General features: G+C 43.5%; 1 protein-coding gene across 1 annotated transcript in view; it reads left to right on the forward strand.

The window, feature by feature from the left end:
- The window catches only part of FRMD1 (FERM domain containing 1), a 55646-nt gene that overhangs the window by 29239 nt on the left and 3673 nt on the right, over positions 1-22734 (forward strand). The window contains exons 3-13 of the mRNA XM_081906874.1: positions 1966-2056; positions 8095-8174; positions 9414-9490; positions 10535-10721; positions 13539-13694; positions 15659-15724; positions 15894-15962; positions 16145-16319; positions 17612-17947; positions 18091-18207; positions 19379-19458. Coding sequence (XP_081763000.1) covers positions 1966-2056; positions 8095-8174; positions 9414-9490; positions 10535-10721; positions 13539-13694; positions 15659-15724; positions 15894-15962; positions 16145-16319; positions 17612-17947; positions 18091-18207; positions 19379-19458 — 1434 coding nt within the window. The remainder of the gene's footprint in view (positions 1-1965; positions 2057-8094; positions 8175-9413; positions 9491-10534; positions 10722-13538; positions 13695-15658; positions 15725-15893; positions 15963-16144; positions 16320-17611; positions 17948-18090; positions 18208-19378; positions 19459-22734) is intronic.

The following is a 22734-nucleotide window of genomic DNA, read 5'->3' on the forward strand; positions in this document are numbered from 1 at the left end:
CTTGCACAAGCATGCGACTGCTTTAAAATGTTTTTAAAGAATTCTTTAATTCTTTAAAAGGTATATATCCCATACAGTGGTATCTCGGGTTACATACGCTTCAGGTTACATACACTTCAGCTTACATACGCTTCAGGTTACAGACTCCGCTAACCCAGAAATAGTACCTCGGGTTAAGAACTTTGCTTCAGGATGAGAACAGAAATCGCGTGGCGGCAGCGCAGCAGCAGCAGGAAGCCCCATTAGCTAAAGTGGTGCTTCAGGTTAAGAACAGTTTCAGGTTAAGAACGGACCTCTGGAACGAATAAAGTACTTAACCCGAGGTACCACTGTATATCGAGGCAGCCAACAATAATATAAAATATAAAACATTACACAATTCAACCAAATTTTAAATCAAAATATCAGCATGAAAATGAAGAAAACAGTAACAACTACAAAAGAGTCATCAGAATTGAATGCCAGAATGGGGGGATGTTAAGCCAAAGCCTTTTTTAAACAGCAATGTATTTGTGGCCATCAGAAACAGTACAGTGAGGGGGCCTGATCCAGCTTGCCTGGCACAATGTGAGTGCCACTACAGACACCCTACCACACCCCTTTTGCCACTGCCAAGTGTGCTTCATGGTGTTGAGAGATCTGCAACAGGGCCTCAAATGATGAAACCAATCCCTGAATTTCCTTTCCCGTGCTCCCTCAGTGCCACACACCTATTTCATTTTGTTCTTGAAAGTGGTTCTTTCAGCATCTGTGACAGAACAACCGCAGACGTTCCTGGATGTGACTGATTATATGAATACATGCCAGTCTGGGTTCAGGCCTGAGTTTGGGACTGACTCAGCCTCAGTCACCTTGATGATGACCTTTATAAAGAGCGGGAGTACTCCAGGCTGTGCAGGTTATTTCGACACGCCAGGCAGAAAATCCTGCAAGTTGCTCTCCCTGGAAGTAAAAATACAGTAATAATACATTAAGAATGGCAAGGGCCAGATAGAGAAGATTGAAGGGCCACATACAACAATTGAGCCTGTGGCTCCCCACTCCTGGTTGTACTAGCCCAGTCTTGAAAATCAGGCCATAAAAGTTACTAGCTTGTAGTTCTTTTGTTTTTTTTCCGGCCAGTGTGGCAGAGGAGAATGGGAATGCTCTTCCGTAGCCAGCTTGGAAACCCAGAATACTAGCATCTAGCATAAGCAGCTGGATGGCAACACCAAGCGGACTGGCCAAGGAAAAATGGAGAGGTCTGTGTCTCCTTCACAAGCCTACACATTTGCCTGCATGGAATTCCTGGTTGCTTATGGCTACCGGGCAAGTTGTTAGCTTGTGATAAACAAACCATGGCATCATGTTATGTCTGAAATCCCAACTTGCGACTTGCTGAAGAACATTCAAGGCTCTGTAAACTTAACCTTTCATCCACTTAATGGGGGGAACCATGCAATGATTTTATATGACTGAGGAGGTTTTCACCTTGATCTCCAATGTTCAGATTCATCCATGCTATCTACTATTCTACATTGCCCTGTGATTCCAGTGCACAACAGGATATCATGCAACATGGCGCTGTTTTACATGTGTAATAATATTGCCTCTAATTCATCACTATGAAATACTGGCCACTCTCTATCTAACACAGCATTAAGCTGGCTGAAGTTCACTGACTGTGAAGCAATATACATGTTAGCAATAGAGATTGGATTCTAGAGCAATCTTAATTGTTTCCATCCAGCTGTGGATGTGCTTTATGGCAGTATGTTCGGTTCCCACTGTCGGATGCAATGATGCAATGGAGCATGGAGCCACGAGGCAGCGCAAATTCCCTCACTACGAAGGTTTGCTCAGGCGCGGACTTTGCTCCTTCAGGTTTTTTATTGTCCAAATACCTGTTAAGTTTTCTCAGGCAAGGGGAAACTATCCTATCTTGTTCAAACGGTAAACAATTTACCATTATCTTTTCCTTTGTAGGTAAAAGCCACTGGACAGGAACTCTTCGAGCAAGTTTGTGACGCACTGAGAATTAAAGATCCTCACTTCTTTGGCATCAGTGTTGTAAAAAGTAAGCACGGAGAGAAATTATTTCAGAAGTGTCCATGGGATTGGATGTAGGTCTGAGATGTTCAGTGTAGTGTGGTCACTAGTCAGGAGCATCGTGTCAAAGCCCTTTTATCATTGGCCTGTGAACATGTCTATTAGAAAAAGGAGCAGTTTGAGCTTTTAAATTTAGTCTTAACCCCACCCCCGCCCCAAAGCTATTCTTTCTTCCAACTTCTTTCTTTCTTTCTTTCTTTCTTTCTTTCTTTCTTTCTTTCTTTCTTTCTTTCTTTCTTTCTTTCTTTCTTTCTTTCTCTCTCTCTCTCTCTCTCTCTCTCTCTCTCTCTCTCTCTCCCTCCCTCCCTCCCTCCCTCCCTCCCTCCCTCCCTCCCTCCCTCTCCATTAGACAGAATTCTAAAATATTGGTTGTATGGTGAGAGAATATATCTAGAAAGTCTGGGACTGGATGTATTCAGTGGCTTTCAAAGCCATAATTTGTGAGGAATGTTGTTTTTACTGACATTTGGAGGAGTTTGAACGTGATTAAATTATTCTACAGAGAAGGCTGAAGAAGCATACCAGTAGGCCAAAGCATTCTTTTCAATAATCCAGGTCACTTTGATACCAGTACTGTATATAATATGACTCACAAGTGGAATCTCTCAGAACTTGGAAAACCTATTAGATAAAACAAACATTGACTGTATTGATGCTCACCAGGATCTAATGGGAAAGGAGAAACTGGTCTTGGTTTCCCAGTCCTCCCTACAAGGTTGCCTTAATACGCTAACACTGCTCTTGCACAATTGGAGATAAGCACGTTTGGAGACGTACAGGTGTTGCTCTGAATCAACAACCACTCCTTACACAAAGGATGTTTTCACTATCCACCTTTGCTTAGGGCCATTTCACTCATTAGACAGAGGCAAACCTGCCTTAAAGCTTAGTTTCCCCCTAAAATGTACTGTGTGAAGTGATATCAGCAGCAGTGCATGGACTGATGCACATTCACAGTTTTCAAAATGAAATAAAATTCAGCCACCTTTTTCTATCAGAGGTGGTGAGCCTGTGACCTTCCAGATGTTGCTGGAAGTCCATCAACTCCAGTCAGCATGGTCAGGGCTGATGGGAGTTGCAGTCTAACATCTGGAGGACCACAGGTTCCTTGTCTTTATACTGAAGGAAACTCATATTGCACCCATATTTAGCCCCCTTGGGTGGTATTCATGGCTAATCCTACTCAAAGTAGACCTATTGAATATGACTAATTGGGTTAATTAATGGGTCTTCTCTGAGTATGACTCCTTGAGCCACATTTAACTAAATAGTTTTCACTAACAGGAGACAAGAGCCACAAGTCCCATTAGATCAATGGGGCTTTCCTCCCCTCTCCTCCTCTGCAGAGGCCCCTGAACCCCATTCCAGATGGGCTCTGGGGTGTCAGGAGAACCCCTAGAACAGCATGCAGGGGGAGGAGAAGGGAAATCATTCCATCTGGCAAGCAGAAATGAAATCCAGCCCCTATCTTTGTAATCAAGATAATTACCACAAATTGGATGACATAATTTGCATTCACAAATCCTGTGCTGGTGATCATTCCAAGTAGGAATGAACACGTAGAGGGCAGAATTGGGATCCAGCCCACTGGACCTGCCACTGTCTGCTGTCTTCTGTGGTCCTCGTTTGCATATGCATACACTTCAGGGCACAAAGGCTCCCTTATATGTCATGGCATCCTACAGAAATCAAGCAAACAGCTCGCAAGAGGTGATCCTGAAAGTTTATGGGTACACCTGCAAAGGCACATCATACACACACATACATTCACTCAGTAGTAAGTATCATTGATTTCAATAGGACTTTCTCCCAGGTGTGTATAGGATTGCAACCGGAAATACGTAATGTCAGTACTCAAGTCAACCTGGCAATCCTATGCTGTTATCAGCCTTTCTCCCCAATGTCAGATGCATGCTGCCCAGCCGTGCTTACTCAGTGGAGCAGAAAATGCGCTCTGTACATTCTCAAAAACACTCTTGTTACTGCTTTTGATTCCACAGCTGAGCATGAATATGAGTGTTTGGGGGCTGAGACTTGGCACCAGTGAAACTTGGCCTTTGCGTTGGCATGTTTTGCGAGCGACACTTAAACTGGCCAATTTGTGTGCCTATCCAAGTCCTCCCCCCACCCCACGCAAACACCTCCGCTGTAATCAGCTTGAAATTGTTCCCAAATTTCATGTAATCAAAGGAACACACTTAAAAAAAAAAGAGGCAAGTTGGAACACATGACAAGGCTCTGTAAACTTAACCTTTAATCCACTTAACTGGGCGGGGGGGGGGGGGGGGGACACACACAGACCGGACCCTCAGCTTTTATGTGAGAAAGCTGGAGGGGGTGGGAAGGACTTTTTGTTTTTGTAGCTTAAGGATTACACTGCAGGTTGGCATTTTGACAATATTAACCTCATTAGAGTCGGAATGTATTGCTGCATTCCTGCACATGATGGGAGGACGGCCACAACTGCAGGCTGCGTCTGAGGAGAGAGGAGGTAGAAAGAAAGAAGGGCTGTTTCTTGGCTGAGGGAGGCAGGGAGATCACGCACTGTTGATAAAATCCCAAAGCAGCTTAGCGAGTCATGTAGGTTTGCCACCCCCCACCCCCATATACAAATAATTCTTGGTTTCTATGTCCCCCTTCCGAGAAATGCTGCTGAAACAATAATAAAGTGGTGTGATTTTCAGTGTACAAATAGTCTATAACACTTTGAAAACGCCACTACGGGCTCATGCGGAAAGTTGTGAAGCATGTGAGGGGATTTGTGGTCATTCTTCACAAAGGGAAGCCCAGCGCTTAGTGCTGCTGAGGAAGAGAATGTGTACCCGGTCCTCAGGGCTGGCTCTACTCATGAGTAAGGTCCCTCAGACTAGACTGGAGCAGCTGAGAAGCAGTAGCTCATTCTTGGGGCCTGTGGATATTTGCATTGAACTGTAGGGTGGGTTTTTTGTGGGGTTTTTAAAATGCCAATAGCATTTTTATTATCGCAATCACAGTGGCTTAGAAGGAGGGCTTAACCCCTTCTTCTCCCTGCTTTGGTCCTGAGGTAAAATTCCTTTCCTGAAGCTGGGGTGAAATCCCCCATAAAGGGGGTCCATGTGAGATTTTTCTCCCAATGCAAATTCTGACTTCAGACAAAAAAAAATTCCTCACGAGGTGTGAGCCAGCCGCTTCATCCCATCAGCTAATGCCATTTGCATTTTTTAAAACATACACGCTATTTAAGTCTGGTTTAGCCCTTTGCCTTGGCCATATATCAGTGTGGCTTGGCGTATTCCAGTGAACAGCTGGAAGACTGTGAGCCATACTGTTTTGCCATATAATACATATCAACATCTCCTTTGGTTAACCTCTACACCAGGAATTTGGCTTGGAAAAAAGAAAACTGTCTTCAGCTTGGCTTATGTGTGTCTGTGTTATTAATTTACGCCACAATTTGATATCCTGCTTTCCTGATCACTACCTTCCCTTGCTTCCACCCGCTTCCCAAATAATATTGATCATCAAATTTTATGGAAACATATGAATAAATTTGCTTTTCCATATGGTCATAGAATATCTGTAACCACTACTACTCTCAGCCTGCTGTCGGGGTGACTTTTTATTTTATTTATTTATTCAAAACCCTTTTTCCTCGCTCTTCATTGCCAAAGCAATCCTGAATGGCATTATATTTAAACCCAATACATAATATACATTAAGACAAAATGGGCAGGGGGGAAAACCACATAGCCAGCAGAAAAACACAGCCATCATTAAATAAAAGCCTGGGCAAATAAATAAGGTTTCAGCTGGCGCCAGAACATCACACTATTAATTTCTTGGGAGTTTTCTTGGGGGGGAGGGGAGGTTTGTTGATAGAGAACATCAAATGTGTGGTCTCTTCTAGTGAGTTAGGATTGCCTCAAGGCAAGCGGTACTCCGGCTTTCACCATACACACGCGCCTCTCTTCCCCTTTCCCCTATGCAGAACATGTACTTGTGGGCCCCTTCATGTGTTGGAGGCCATAGGCTGGGGTGGGAAACCTTTTCTAGTCTAGGGCCACATTTCCTCATGGACAACCTTCCAGGGGCCACATTCCATTAGTGGCCAGGGCCAGAGGGAAAAGTGGGAGGAGCAATGGATGTTATTTTTACTCTTGTACATTTAACCACACAAAAATCACACACACACACACACACACACACACACACACACGTTTTTCCATCTTGGGTCTGGCTTGAGGAGGGGCATGCCCTGGGGAAAGTCTCAAGGGCCAGACAAAGAGGTCTACAGGGCTGCCTTTGACCCCAACCATAAGGCTTCCCAACCCTGCCATAAGCTCTTGCCTGCAGAAGCTCATGACACAAAACTAGCACTTTTTGGAGAGGGGTGTGTGGTATTTTGTATTTACCGTATTTTTCCCTCTATAACACGCAGATTCTTTCTCCTAAAAAGGAAGGGAAAATGTCTGTGCGTGTTATTGAGCGAATGTGTGGTCCCTGGAGCCAAATGGCACGAGGGGAGGCAAAAAAAAGCAGGCAAAAATCAAATCGAGAAGGGAAACCTGAAAAGAGGAAGTGGCTGCTTTCCTGCATTCTGCCTCAGGGTCTTACTGCCCACCCCCCTCTGTTTCCTTGCTGTGTTTGCTCAAACGGAACAAAGAGCAGGGAAAGCCCCTCCCCTCCAGGCAAGGAGAGGGGAAAGCAGAAAACATGCAGGAGGGAGAGAGAGAGAGAGCTGGCTGGCTTGGGTGGGTAGGTGTGGGAAAACTTTTGCCTTCCATTCCTCCCTCCCTTTATATCCCTCTCCTGCATTCTTAGCCAGCTGCTTCTCTGCACACCCCTCTCATGTCCCTTTTTTGTTTTTCCTTCGCTCCCCACTTAAAATGTGGTTACAAAGCATAGATCCACATGGATCCTCAGGATCTTTGTATTGGGTCACCCCAAATTCACCATCAGATCACATAGCATGTCCATGGCTACAGCCTGCCCCCCAAAAATCACGCACCCACTGTTGCCTGGGGCTGCAATGGTGCAAAAATGTGGTTACAAAACATGGATCCACATGGATCCTCAGGATCTTTGCATTGGGTCAGCCCAAATTCACCATCAGAGCACATAGCATGTCCATGGCTACAGCCTGCCCCCCAAAAATCACACACCCACTGTTGCCTGGGGCTGCAATGGTGCAAAAACGTGGTTACAAAGCATGGATCCACAGGGATTCTCAGGATTTTTGCATTGGGTCACCCCAAATTCACCATCAGATCACATGTCTGTGGCCACAGCATGAAGCACAAAAATGATACATCCACTGTTTCATTCAGAATGTTTTTTCCCTTGTTTTCCTCCTCTAAAAACGATGTGCGTGTTATGGTCAGGTGCGTGTTATAGAGCGAAAAATACGGTATATAGAGAGTTTGCCTGACATTTTAGATCCTTTTTAGAATGTACTCTTCAATTATAGCCTTGTCTTTACTTGCTGTTTTTTAATTTTAAAAAAATCAGAATTATAACTGTGAGCTTAACTATATGTTGACGCCATCTATGTTCTCTAACAGCAGGAGCACGGCACCACTAAACTCAGCTAGCACTATAGTTTAGAGCAGTGATTCCCAAATTTTTCATTCATAAAAAGTGTGAATATTAATTCTAGTGTGCTGCTACAGGATATGAAGCGTGCCTTGAGAAATTGCCACTCTGTGCCCCAAACCCTACGCCCCGGGAGTAAATAATCCTTATTTCTCTTTGCCACATAGCAGAGGTTGCATTTATTCAGGCAACAGAGGCCTGGATAAAGTAGCTCCTCTAATTTTTGCCCAGTCAACATGATTTCCAAGATTTGGTAAGTGGGAAAATTCTTTTAAAAGAAAAAACAGGTTTCAAATTTAAATGATTTAATTGCGTATTTAATTTTATGCCTATATATAATTACTAACATTAGAAGTGTGTGTCACGGTGTTGAAAATGTCACAGTTTGTCCCTGAAGCCTTCTATTTACTATCAGTTCTCCTGTCTCCTTTTCAGACAATGAATATGTATTCATTGACCTGGAGCAGAAGCTTTGCAAATATTTCCCAAAGGAGTGGAAGAAAGAAGCAAGCAAAGTGAGTCCTGCCAGTGTAAATTCCTGACACTGAATTCTTGACATGGTTGTGTGGTTAGGCTCCTCCTGTGGGAAGCCGAAACTACTGGACATTTTTTAGCCCAATGTTGGTTTTGTTGCCCAAACCAATTTTTTTGCCTGCTTTCAAATGTATTTTGAGATCTGAGATTCTGATAGCACAGTGCAATGCACATGTACTCAGAAGGACATCCAACGGTGTTCAATGGGGCTTGCTCTTGGGTAAGCATGCCTTGGACTACTGCAATGCGCTCTACGTGGGGCTGCCTTTGAAGGTGACCCAGAAACTACAACTAATCCAGAATGCGGCAGCTAGACTGGTGACTGGGAGTGGCCACCGAGACCGTATAACACCAGTCCTGAAAGACCTACATTGGCTCTCAGTACATTTCTGAGCACAATTCAAAGTGTTGGTGCTGACCTTTAAAACCCAAATGGCCTCGGCCCAGTATACCTGAAGGAGCGCCTCCACCTCCATTTTTCAGCCCGGACACTCAGGTCCAGCTCTAAGGGCCTTCTGGCAGTTCCCTCCCTGCAAGAAGTGAGGTTACAGGGAACCAGGTAGAGGGCCTTCTCGGTAGTGGTGCCCACCCTGTGGAACACCCTCCCAGCAGATGTCAAGGAAATAAGCAACTATCTGACTTTTAGAAGACATCTGAAGGCAGCCCTATTTAAGGAAGTTTTTAATGTTTGATGTTTTATCATGTTTTTAATATTTTGTTGAGAGCCACCCAGAGTGGCTGGGAAAACCCAGTCAGATGAATGGGGTATAAATAATTAGTAATAGTAGTAGTAGTTGTAGTAGTAGTAGTTTATAAATCAAGGAGGAAGTCAGTGGCTCAGTTGTGCAAGGTCCTTTAATGGTAGTCACAGCCATACTCTTTCCATGATTATGCAAAACATTATTATACAATAATAATAATAATTAGGGATGCATTGCAATGATCGGTACAGATCCTTTCAGCTAGATCTACTGGTTTTTGTGCAAGTACATGGGAAAATGATTTGGAGTTCTCCACTGTCTTCTTTTGGAGTGACTTACGTTGTGCTTTCCTTGAAGTTGCTGTGCTGTGAGTTGGAACAGGGGATGTCCAAGCCTAAGGCCCTGTCTGGATTAGCAGAGGCTTGCACATGTACAGCTAAAGCATGTTTTAGTGTTGTGTGTACATGTGCTTAGGGACATCGTGTAATCCCTCCTTTCCCTACCATCTTTCTTTTGAAGGCAACGGAGAAGTTCAGCCCTCCTTTGGTTGCTTTCTTCAGAGTACAGTACTATGTTGAAAATGGACGGGTTATAAGGTAAAGTTGCCCAATTCTTTGAGAATTATACATGTTTCTCCTTTTGTACTCTTTCTGCTTACTGCCATTTTATAGTAGCTCTTAGGAAAGGGTTTTGGTATAATATCAGTTGGGTCCACTTGTCTGAAATTGTGTGTGATAGCTAATATCTTTTCCACACAGGTTTGGGGGACCATCAGATCTTGGGCAGAACTGTATTACTGGTTCATTCATTGATCCTGGATCACTGAACTCTTTATTTCCTCAGCCTCCCTTTCGCTGTTTTTAAAAACTTCTAAATTAAAACAAAAAACATGTAATTACGAGCCCTCCTCAAAGTATATATCCAGGCTACAATCCTGGAAAAGCAGCTTGGTTTTGTGATAGTCTCTTTGTCCTCCTTTATAACACACCTGTCAACTTGTCATTCAAACCTTAGTCAGCACAAGATGAATATTTCTGCCTCCCTTCATTAAAAGCAGCCCATTTTGTGCTTCGGAGGGAGCAGGGCTGACTCAAGACATTTTGCTGCCTGAGGCAGAACAACAAATGCTCTGCCCTGCTGAAGTTAAAGTATTTTGTGGCCATTCAAGTTAATTCTGACAGCCCTTTCAACAGAAAACGTTATGATGCATACTGTGTTTTATATCTTATGGAGTTTTGTGCTATGCCTTAAGAGGACAATTGTGCCCTGAAAGATGGCTTTTAAATCATGTAATAAATAACATCAAGTAAAATCCCACAAGTGGCTCTCCAAAACACCCCTGGCAGTCAATGTACAATAATGAGCCTTTTAGGACCCCCAAAACCAGCCGTCTGAGGCAGCTACCCCACTCTGCCTAATGGTAGGGTCAGACCTGAGAGCAAAAGACTTAGCTCCTAACAAATCCTACTCAGCCTGAAAGGGGCCTCTAGAACATCACATAATTATTGATGGTGACAATGTGCCTCACGTATAGTCTTTTTTTATCAGAATGATAATTCTCTGGTAACTGTCTGCAGTGCTTTCTTTACCTGCTTCCGTTCTTGTTGTTTTCTAACCCAATGCTGTTCCTTATCTTGCAGTGACAAGGTAGCACGCCATTACTACTACTGCCATCTTCGGGAGCAAGTGTTGAGGTCCCGGTGCACTGACAAAGAAGAAGTCTACTTCTTGCTGGCTGCTTACGGCCTGCAGGTTGACGTAGGGGACTTCCAGGAGAACTTCCACCGAGGGAACTACTTTGAACCTCAGACTTACTTCCCACAGTGGGTAAGTCTTGCATTATGAGAGGGAAGCAAAATCAGTAAGGAGTTTCAAGTTGAACGAAACGTAAAGAAGCTTTTCTTTTTTAAGCTCCCCCCCCCCAATTCCTCCTGTACCTGACTCTGCACGAAAGGCTTAGTGGTTTATCTGAATTCACCCTATTACTTACTCATGCTCTTTCTTAATATGTAGGGTTAAATCCAGTGAAGCATGAATGTAAAGATATTCATGCAAGGAGAATTCCTTACTCCCTACTTACCACTGCCACCCCTGGGGGTTAGGAGACCCCCAGGAAAAGTCTGGGGTGTAAAGTGGGAGGGGTTAAATCAGGTAGAGGCAACTTGCATAAGCAGGGAACCCCATCTCATTGCACTTTACCCATCCCAATAATCTTCAGAAAGCTACTGCCTTCAGAGAGGGGGCCACAGTGAGAATTTACCTGGCTTTGCAACCCATCATCCTGAGCACTGTGAATGTGAATGAAAACCCCATTCAGTTGAGATCCATTATAGGCTGCTGTTGGAGGGAGCAGTTTACATCAACTCCCCTTGCAATCCGCAGCACTGAGATTATCACTGTTGTTCCAAGGGACAACCTAATCCTCTGGAGCAGATTATCAGACTGCAGGGGGAATCAATGAATATTGCTTTTCCTTCCCACCCTCCACAAGAAGAGCTGAAGTGAGTGTGCATCAGAGAGGCAACTTTTAAGAAGCCGGGCAAGTTGAGACTCCACACACTGGCAATCTCTCTGTTTGGCATAGAAAGTCCCAGCCAAAACTTGCATCACTCTTGGAATTGCCATTCTGTGAGGAGTATGGCATGGGTTGTTTTGTAGGTGGAAAAGGGTCTTGGATCTTTTCTTATCCCTGCAGGTTTGTGACTTCACAGCACCCAAGTCCACACTAGCTCACATATGCAAGTAAACATGTTGATAGAATTGGCTGCCAGAGATGGAACCTGGCACCCGGTAGGATGTGTCTCTCCCTGTCCCCGGGGCACTGCAATGAAATAATGTATGAAATGCTTCTGGTTTGGTTCCACGGCTCAGGATTGCTGCATCGTGCACGGAAGCGAGATAAGGATGTTGGCAAGAGCTGGCAGGCAGGCAGCCTTGTTTTTGGAGTCTGCTTATGAGACCCATGGCACCTGGCTGATGAGGCAGAGTGGAGTTAAGAAAGATCAGGCTTCGTGGCAGCAGGATAATTAAAGTCATGTGAAGTCTGACAAAGGGAGACCATGGTACAGCGACCTGAGGGAGCCTCCCTGTAATTAAGGGAATAGAAGACATTCAGGCAAGAACATCCCCTTCGAGGGCTTACTGTTCCCTTGTAAAGACTGGGTTTAAGTGCCTCTTAAGTGTTGAGTGATATTCAGGAAAGGGAGAAATAAGATATACAACCTAAACTGCAATGAGCTCTTATTACACATAGTTTAGATGAAGCCTGGAAGGAATTTCTCCTGCTTGGGCAAGCTATCAGTCTTGCACACAGAATTTGCATGGTGAGAAGTCTCCCAGTGACTGTAGCAGGTATCAGCTCTGACATCCACTACAGTCACTTGCTGCTTTTTCAAACCTCTCTCAACGCTGCCACCTGGTGGGCCTCCCTGTTCACCCTGCCTGTTGTTTTTTCTTCTTTTAAGCAAGAGAAAGTCCTATTGCTATACTATTTCAATCTTCTCTGGTGACTTTGCTCAGAAGGGTTGCCTACTGCTTGCCTTGGAATGCTACTGGTGTACAAATAATAAACAACAACAACAACAACAGTGATTTTATTATTTATACCCCACCCATCTGGCTGGGTTTCCCCAGCCACTCTGGGTGGATTCCAGCACATATTAAAACATAATGAAATGTCAAACATAAAAAACTTCCAGGGCTGCCTTCAAATGTCTTCTAAAAGTTTTGCATGGAAGTGCAGTTTCTTACCTCACTGTAGCACTGTGAAAGAAGGAGCTTCCCATCACAGTTAAAGACATGGATACTCTGTCCTAATTTGAGCTATTAACTTCAGGTGCATATTGCAATATTGACCCGAAGAGATTGATTCCCTGTGAAAATTATTTCTCTAGTGATTTGGAATGATTAGCACCACTTGGATGGGGAAACAGAGGAATGACAGTGTGTTCCTCTTTACCCTTTAGTAGGAAAATTTGCAACAGCTGAAATTCCCCTGTTCTGCATTAAATCTTGTAAACCTAGCTGAGAACCATACTTAAAAGGGCATAGTTAAACTATGAAACTTGCTCCCACAGAAGGCAGTGATGGCCACTAACTTGGAAAGCTTTAAAATACAATTATTCAAAATCATGGAGAACAAGACTATTAATAGCTACCAGCCATGAAGGCTATGCTCTGCCTCCACGGTTGGAGGCAGTACTGCCTTTGAATACCAGTTGCTTAAACCACAGGAGGGGAAAGTGCTTTTGTCCTTGGGTCTTGCTTGCAGGTTTCCGTGGCCACTGAGGGAACAGGATGCTGAAGGTGTTGGCCCTTTGGTCCAATCCACCGGCCTATTCTTATGTTATGAATACAATTGTCACAAGTATTAGTAGGGTTTCCCCCCCTCTTTGTTGTTGCCTTGTAATTAAAGAGGAACACACTGAGAAATTTCCTAGTACACACTTAGTGGCTTATAGCAGGATTCTTCTTTTTAAGAATGTTTAAATGATGCACCATTCAAAGAGCTTCTTTGTGGTGGGGGAGTACCCTCGCCTGAGTCTCACGAACCATGCCATGGATCTCAGCCACCTTGTCTTGCAGACCTATTTAAGAGAGACTGAGGAAGCTGCTGACGTTGTCCCTTTCCTTCCCCCATGGCAGATTATTGCAAGGCGAGGGAGTGACTATATCCTGAAGCATGCTCCAGAGATGCACCGGGAACAGCAAGGCCTGTCTACGAGGGAAGCCATTCTGAAGTACGTCAAGGAGTCCTGCTTGCTGGAAGATGTGCCTGTCCACTTCTACAGACTGCAGAAGGTGAAACTGGGCCAATTCTTGCTTCAAGCATTGAAATGCTGTGTTTGAAATGCACAGCCTTTTTGAGTTCTTTTCTCAAGCAAGCAAACAAACAAATGGAAATAATGGTTGGGAGGAAGGTGCTTGCCAGGTAGACCCTCTGCAGCTTCTTCCCATCCACCCTTCACACCAGAAGTCTGCCCCTTTCTCCCACCTGATGCTCCATCCTGTGGCACCTTCAGATTACACTGGGTGGCCAGACCCAATCCAGGGATGTCTCCACCTGACTCAGACAAAGCCTGTATTCCCTCCACCATCACCCCTGACCCAGCTCACAATAGTATGCATAATTTTACAGCAAAGGCCTCCACTTAAGTGCAAATGATTCTTCAAAACTTAGAGTCATTCCAGTAGGATTGCAGACAGCAGACCATAGCTCACTATGTTCAGGGGTTTCCATTGCCCTCTGTGGAATATGATGATTTGTGTGTGTACAAGGTCATTCCCTTTTTGTAGCAGACAACAGGAAAGCCCTGCTTGTCAGCACTGATATTTCTGGATGCGGAGAAAGCGTTTGACAATGTGTCTTGGCTAACTAGGAAAAGAGTTCTGAGGAAAATGGATTTGGGGAAAACATCCTTAAAGGCTATAGAAGCTATATATACTGAACAACAAGCAAATATGATTGTAAATAACATTATCTCTGAAGGATGCAAAGTTATGAAAGGAACCAGGCAAGGGTGTCCGTTGTCCCCGATGCTGCTTATTTTGATTTTGGAGGTACTGACACAAAAAATAAGGAATAATGACAAAATAAGGGGTATAAAAGTGGACCAACAAAAGTATAAGTTAAAAGCTTATGTGAATGATGTTGTTTTGACGTTGAAAAACCCACTAGACAGTGTACCAGCGGTTTTGGAAGAAATAAAAGAGTTTGGTAACTTAGCAGGTTCTAAACTAAACTAAATAGGGTGAACTTAGAAAACATGAGGAAAAGAGGGGTTATAAGGAACCATGATAGTAAGTCAATGAATTTTTCCTGATTTTTGGTCGATTCTTTGAAAGGAAAGCTTTTTCTTTGTTGCATCGTTTTGGTTCATGCTTTGTTGATGTGGAAGGTTATCAGAGGAGCAAATAAATGACAATATGAAAAAGGAAAGCCCTGCTTGTGCCTACCACTTATAAGACTTACCCACTCCTGCAATTTCTTCCAGTCTAAGCTGTTTGCTGATTGAGACTGCGCAAGTACAAGCTGGAAGGGTTATATGGGGCAAGATCTGACACGCTTTGTGCCTAGGGATGCCGAAGATCTGAAATAGTCACTTTAATACTTGAATTCCTGTCTGACCTGAAATACTGGTGTGAGTGTGTGTGTGTGGTTTTTTTTTTTTCATATGCTGATAGGAATTTATTTTTCGTTTCCACTTTATATTATTATGATTATATCAGCATCCATTTCTGTGTAGTAGGGCAAGTGTGGCTAACCAAGGGCCCTTCAGATGTATGTCCACAGCAACTGCTTTGCAAATGCATAGGTTTCTGTAGGCCACATAGCTGGGGGAAAGGAGAAGACTGGAACTGGATTTGTACTCTTGCTCATAGGTGTGACGGCCCAGGGAAAAATCAGAAAAATTGGGCAGAGAAAAAGCAGGAGGGAAAATGTTTTCATTTTCCCCTGGGGCAGGGTGGTGGTTCTGGGCCTTCAAATCCCTACACTTGGACATGGTTTGGCTTAGTGTGACCTGCAAATAGAACATAGGGTGTTTCAGTGGTCTGCCTAAAGGCATGCATGAGGGTGGCAAGATCCATCTCATGCAAGAAACAGGTGTAGTTTATACAAGTGATCCTGGTCACAGCTTGTATATGTGCAGCATCGGTTTCAGGAGTAGTCCAGGCTACAGTCCTGTTCTGGTAGCCTCCTAGCCTCCTTGACTATCATCAAAGCAAAGTCTGTCTTTTCACCTTGCACCTTTGTGTCTTCCCAGGACAAGAAGGAGGACCGCCCAACCATCATTTTGGGCCTGACTCTTAAAGGGATGCACATCTATCAGGTAAGAAGTTGAAAGATTTTAAATCTGGCATTAACTCTCTTTCTCGCTCACACACACAGTTCCTCTGCCAGCACTTCCAACTTCTTCCTGTGTCCTAGACTTTACAAATCAGATTATTGTTCCTGTGTATCTCACAATGTCGTTTTGCCATTTGTTTTCATTGTTGTAGGAGGTGAACCATGTTCGCCAGCTGCTCTATGACTTCCCCTGGTCACACATTGGGAAACTAGCATTTCTGGTGAGTGTTGCAGAACGTGACAGTGTTAATTTGGATTACTTGCAGTTTGAATCGCATGATTTCTTAAAGGCTCAGAGCTGACAAATGCATAATAGGGTTTGGGATTTTTTATATAAAGAGATAATAAAACGTGCAATCCTGTTTACCAAGAGCACTTTCCTTTTCCCCTCTCTGTAATTTAGGGGAAGAAGTTTGTAATCCAGCCTGATGGTTTGCCTTCAGCCCGGAAGCTAGTTTACTACACAGGGTGCCCTTTCCGGTCTCGGCATTTGCTGCAGCTGCTCAGCAACAGCCACCGTGTGTTTCTTAACATCCAACCCATCCTTAAGCAGATCCAGATGCTGGAAGATGCAGAAGGTAAGTGAGGGTGAGGGTTTGCATTTGAGAAGGGTCAAGGCCTCTGGCAAACACAGGGCAGATGCAAAGACATTGGTTTTCACAAAAGCTTAAAGATATTTGCCAGTTCAGAAAGTTGAGTTGAGTTCAAAAGGTGTGAGGCAGGCAGGGCCAACGTCAGTGGCTGCCATGACCGGACACCTTCCAAGGCCCACACTTTGCATGAGGTCCAGCACTGAAGGCCTCTTGATTGCTGCCACTCACCAGCACCAAGGGGCTGATTGCCAACTCTTTGGCCCAGAGGTGATGTGTGGGCAGATGAGAATTGAGGAGGAGGAATGGCTGGCAGCTGTTTGCTGACTGGTGGCCTGCTTGCTCAAGACAGAGACAGCTGTGGTGGGGAAGAGGAGGTCATGTATGCGGTCTGTAGGGTTCACAAAAACCTGGCACTGATGTCATGCCACCCTTCAAAGGCATGGCTTGTTTGCTACAATCCACCGTGCAAGGAGAACATGGCTCCAGTCTCCCTTGCATTCTAACCTCAGTTGTTACAGAAGAACTTAACCCACTATTTTTGAAGGCACCTGGGACCCTTCCAATTCCTTAAGCATGCCAATTTTAAAAAAAAATATTTAGCTAGCTTATATCATTCCAAATTTCCTCAAGATTTTTAAAAGTCATAAAACATATGATTTTAGAATTCAAAAACAAATATTAAAAATCCTTCCAATAGCACCTTAAAGACCAACTAAGTTAGTTCTTGGTATGAGCTCATACTAAGAACTAACTTAGTTGGTCTTTAAGGTGCTACTGGAAGGAATTTTGTTTTGTTTTGACTATGGCAGACCAACACGGCTACCTATCTGTAATTAAAAATCCTCTTAACCACCAATGAGGTGTGTCAATTAAAAATGGAAAATGGACAGAGTTGGAGGTTTGAAAGTTTTATTATAATCAGGCCACATGGAAATGTAACGAATGGGTGGATTAATGAATGAGAAACTACTATAGCCATTTTGTCTCCATGGCCCTTCCTTTTGCTTCACTTCCGGGTAAGAGTGATGGTTACTGGATAGATTGTGAGGGCCGCTCCCAAGAGCACTTGCTTCATGCACAGACTCTGGTGGTGTTGAGCCTTCCACCACATGTGCTAGTCTGACCAGTGAAGTGCTTTCTTCCACTATAATAATTATTAAATACATGTATCGCTATTTGTATGCAGTGTCGTCATGTGATCAGGCCAGCACAGGTGGCAAGAGATTTAAGTTTCTCTTTCTCCAAACTATTTTCCCCACCCATCTCACTTGTTGCAGAGAAGAAACGATATCGGGAATCCTACATCAGCGACACGTTGGAGATGGACCTTGACCCATCCGACAAGCATTCGCACGGCAGCGGAAGCAGCAGAGGAAGTGAGAAGAACAACCGTCTGTCTCGACAGTCGACCGACAGCCATGGCAGCTCTCACACGTCGGGCATTGAGGCCGACTCAAGACATCGGATTTCAGTGGAGATGTCGGTGGATGAGCCCTTTGGGATGGATCGGGTTCATCGGAAGGAGAAGTCCTGCAGCTCAAACATCAGCTATGGAAGCTCTGGCATTGATAGCGGTGGCAAAGAGAGAGCCGAAGAGGACTCTCAGGATGATGGTAAGGCTTGGAAGGAATGGCCAGCAGGTATTTCTTTTCTGTGGGAACAAAATTAAGAGCAGTGGTGGGTAGGATGAATGGGCGAGCAGGTGACTTTAGAGAAAGATATATCCCTGAGCCACCTTCTCTCTTGTAATTTCCAGAAGTTGAATTGACAGTGGACGAGTCGGAAGAGGTGCCTGTGGATGAGCCTCAGTTAGAGGACGTCATACATGGAAAACCTGTAGATTCGCTTGCAAAAGATGGTGTTTGCTGCCAGGGTGAGCTGATATTTGCGCAACTCTTTGAAATTTGTCAGTGTTGCATCCTGTTTCACAATGTTTTAAGTTTCTGACTTGCATAAAATATTCCAGTGTGACATTTCTTTTACTAAATTTGAAGAAACCTGTTTGTGGAGTGAAGGGGGGTGTGGGACATGGGAAAATATTTCAGGGTATCATCATTTAAAAAGGTCATAGGGGCACAAAAATGTGGAGACTGAAAGCCACAAAGAATTGTGAAATAAGCAGAGTTCCTTCAAGTAAATTGGAATTCCCAATTTACTGTGTGAAGCTTTAGCTAAATATACATGTCCCCACAATGACTTGTTTTTGTAACAATGAGCTAGGAACTTGCTTGAACCAAGCATCTCGAAGTGAGAACCTACTGTCATAAATAGAATTGTAATTCTTAAACTTGTATCTTGTTGCTCTCTCCCCAGCCTGCTTAAGAAAATAATTTGAATAATCTATTAACATCTGCTGGTACAAAAGGTGGACATAACTGGGTGCAGTAACTGGAGAATTTAACACTCTATTGCCTGGTGTTCTATAGAGAATCTTAATATAAGCCAGGAGTAAGGAATATTTTGAGGAAAAGAGAAGTAGCAGATACCCACTATTAATGCCTTTCAAATTCAAGGAATTTGCAACCTGAGGATTCTCCTTCTGATGCTTCTGCCATATTACATTTCTCAATATACGGAGTCAGCTCGGACAATCCTTTCATTCACTTACAGACCCCCTTTGCCCCCTTTGCCACTAGCCACTTTTAAACCAGGAAATCTTTAGTCAATCATAATTTATGGTTTTATGCCATAGAAAATGATGGCAACCAGGAACAAGCTAGGGCATTAAACTCACTTGGTTAAACCATGGTTTGATATCCTGGCTTTTTCAGAAACTGACAGCTGTATTTTCCCAATTCAGATGAAATGGAAAACTATGGCTAATTAAAGCCTCCCTGGTTTAATTGCAGCTCATATCCAGGGAAGGAGCAAAGAGGCATGGCATGTGTGGACAAAATACTTGTGCATATATCATGGCTTAATAAGCTGAGATATGACCACGTGAACATGACCAGTATCTCTACAAGCTTTGATCCACATTTTTGTTTTCAGTTTGAATCTTATCGTTTTGATTTTGTCTCTCTCTCTCCCCACCCCCACAACAGACACAAATCCGAACCATCTTTCAGTAGTGCAAGTCACGTTAATAAAGGTCAGAGGCCAGAGTGAGGATTCGCTTTGCCAGGTAAGAAGTTGGCTGGTGTGGGAAGGGTGTAGTTCAGTGGCAGAGCAGCTGCAAAGTTCCACCTTCAACCCACCGCATCTCCTGTTAGGAGAAGGACAGCAGCTGTCCATCAATATAGGCAATAATGAGCTGGATGAATCAATGAGCTAGAAAGTATAAGGCAGGTTGATATGTTGCTATGAGCCATACCAAACTCTTGTCTCATTTACACGCTGTAATAAGAAATTTGGTAAACATCATATGCCACATTAGGATGAATTCTGGGTTTAAACTCCCAGGACATTTTCTTTTGAAGCATCTCTTTCTAAGCCTAAAAGATAGCATCAACCACTTGGGAAACTGGATCCAACTCAAAATAAAGAATGCACAGGGTTGGGTTTAGCTCATGGATTTTGTTTCTAGTGGTGTAATCAGATGCTGTTTCTTAAGCAATCACATTCTGGTCTGTAAAGAATACTTCGATCTTTACATTTTAATGTTAATGTTTCTATGTTCCAAATGTGGTTGCCGTCATCAGGAAAGGGGGGGAAGATCCCTTGGCTGTAGACTTCAGCATTGTGGGACCGCTGTTTATTCTCGGTCTGTGGTTAGTGCACAAATTGCTCTGCTAAGAATGTATCTAACGTTTCGTTCGTCAGCACAGCGTAACAGCAAAGATCTGAAAGTAAAATCAGACTCACTCTGTCAACAGCACCAAAGGAAGCCTAGATTGAATTCAGTAGACTTCGCCATAATCCAGGGTGCTCAACAAGATGGTTTATACGTCTAAAACTGAGACAGCCTGCAGGGCTGATTCTGATTAACAAGTGGGCACAACCCAGCCGGAGTTATGCACTTTTAAGTCTCTCTTATTTCAGTAGGAGAGCTAAGCATGTGATTAAGGGCTGCAGACTAAAAGCATTTACTTGGAAATATAACCCACTGAATTCAGAGTATAGGATGAGGCTGGTATACATTGCAAGCTGAGTCTTAAAAGTGCCCATGAAAACTCACCAACATTCTAGTGCAAATTTCTCTAACAAACATGCTGCATTTTGTATGCTGTTTTCACTAATACACTAGATTTATGCACATTCCCCATGAATATATACATTTTTTGTAAAATTGCAAAATTCAGACAAGTATGAATTTTGGGAAGATGGCTGTGCTTTGGTTCTCCTATTGTTTCAGAAAGTGTGAATTTGATAGATTTGCCTTTAACAGGATAGAAACTCTTCCCCATTCCTTTTCCTGACTATTGCTTGTTCTAGCAGGGTTGGAGTGCCAACATTTGGAGAGCCACAGGTTCCCTACCTTTGACTTGTAAGCAAATTCCAGACTGGTAGTCATGCTAGTCTGTTGTAGTAGAAACAAAGAAATGTGTGGTGACACCTGTAAAGACTAAGAAAATTATTGTGGCACAGAGCCCTCAGTTAAATGCATGAAGCGTTGTATCTGTAATAGATACGCACACTCACATGTGTCCACACAGAAGGGAGGCAGAAAGACCAGCTATGGAAAAAAGAGTAGCAACAAATGCCTTATGAGGAACGGCTAAGGGAGCTGGGCATGTTTAGCCTGGAGAAGAGGAGGTAAAGGGGTGATATGACAGCCATGTTCAAATATATAAAAGGATGTCACATAGAGGAGGGAGAAAGGTTGTTTTCTGCTGCTCCAGAGAAGCGGACACGGAGCAATGGATCCAAACTACAAGAAAGAAGATTCCACCTAAACATTAGGAAGAACTTCCTGACAGTAAGAGCTGTTCGACAGTGGAATTTGCTGCCAAGGAGTGTGGAGGAGTCTCCTTCTTTGGAGGTCTTTAAGCAGAGGCTTGACAACCATATGTCAGGAGTGCTCTGATGGTGTTTCTTGCTTGGCAGGGGGTTAGACTCGATGGCCCTTGTGGTCTCTTCCAACTCTATGATTCTATGATTCTATGAAATGCATCTGTCCCAAGTCCATCACATTTGTGCATGGGGACAGATTAAAGACTTCCCTAGGCTGTTACTGTGCAGATTTTTTAGGATAATTTCAGAAAATCCTTTAAATATCTGCATAAACAATTGGAAATTAAATAAAAGTTGCAAGGTGGTCCAAGGACTGCTTTAAAAAAAAATGTTCAGGGAAGCACGTTGCTTCCTGTATAATTGAATATACATTGTGCTGATGGTAGCAGTCATCCTTTTTTTATACCATGCCCCTTCATACATACCATTTTAGGTACGTAATTTTATCCACATCTGTCAAAAATGAGGGAAAGTTATTGCTGTTCTTTGATTTTTCTATGAGGGCGAGGGAGAGAAAAGAAGATGTCTTGGGCAGCCTAGAATTCCCCTTGGTCTAAAATGGGCTGTTTCCCAAAGCACTAAATCAGAGTATGCACACCCATATCATACATATAACATTCAGGAAATTTCCAAAATTTGGTTAACAGGGATTCTATTGTGTGCTCATGTCGAAAAACATAAGCACAACTAGCCTTAATAACTAAAGGGAACTTCTATACTCAGAGGCTTCCTATCTCTGAATACCAGATATCACCCACTTTCCCCTCTTATGGGGCAGCATAAATGCCCCCCCCAACCCATTTCTCCTCACATCCTGTGAGGTAGGTTATAATGAGAGAGAATGAGTGGCCAAAGGTCAACCTGTGAGTTTCAGAGCTGAGTGGGGATTTGAACTCATATCTCCTCAGCCATCCTAGCCCAACTGTCTATAATCAAAACACCACAAGGCTCCTTGCTCCTCTGGCTGACCACTGAAAATAACAGAGTGCTGGATAAGAGGGATCTTTCATCTGACCCAGGAAGGCACTTCCTATTGCCTTTCTATTTCAGTACATCCTCAGGGATAAGAACTTGTCAGAAATTGAAGTTCTTCATAAGTTTTGGAGTTCTTCCTCCTATACCACTTCCATGTGGCTTATTTTTTTTCCTTCCTTCCTTCCTTCCTTCCTTCCTTCCTTCCTTCCTTCCTTCCTTCCTTCCTTCCTATGACATTGAAGGACCAATCAAAATATACCGTAGTGATTCTAAAAGGAAGACAAATTAATCTTCTGCTTACCATGATCAAACCTTTTAATTGTAAGAAGCAACACCCCTCTTGGCTCTCCCCTCCTTTTTCCAACCTAGACAAGCACCGTTGTTTCAGCCAAACTCTTCCCTTCCAACACTCAGTTCATTGTACATGCCAGGGGGACACTGTGTTCTGAAGCTCAGAATCTAGGCGTTAATAGTTGAATGACTTCACAATTCCATAATGCTTCACGGCTTCTTCATTAAGACAATTTTCCTT

The sequence above is a fragment of the Podarcis melisellensis genome, assembly GCF_964234715.1.
Source record: "Podarcis melisellensis genome assembly, chromosome: 3".
NCBI lineage: Eukaryota > Metazoa > Chordata > Lepidosauria > Squamata > Lacertidae > Podarcis > Podarcis melisellensis.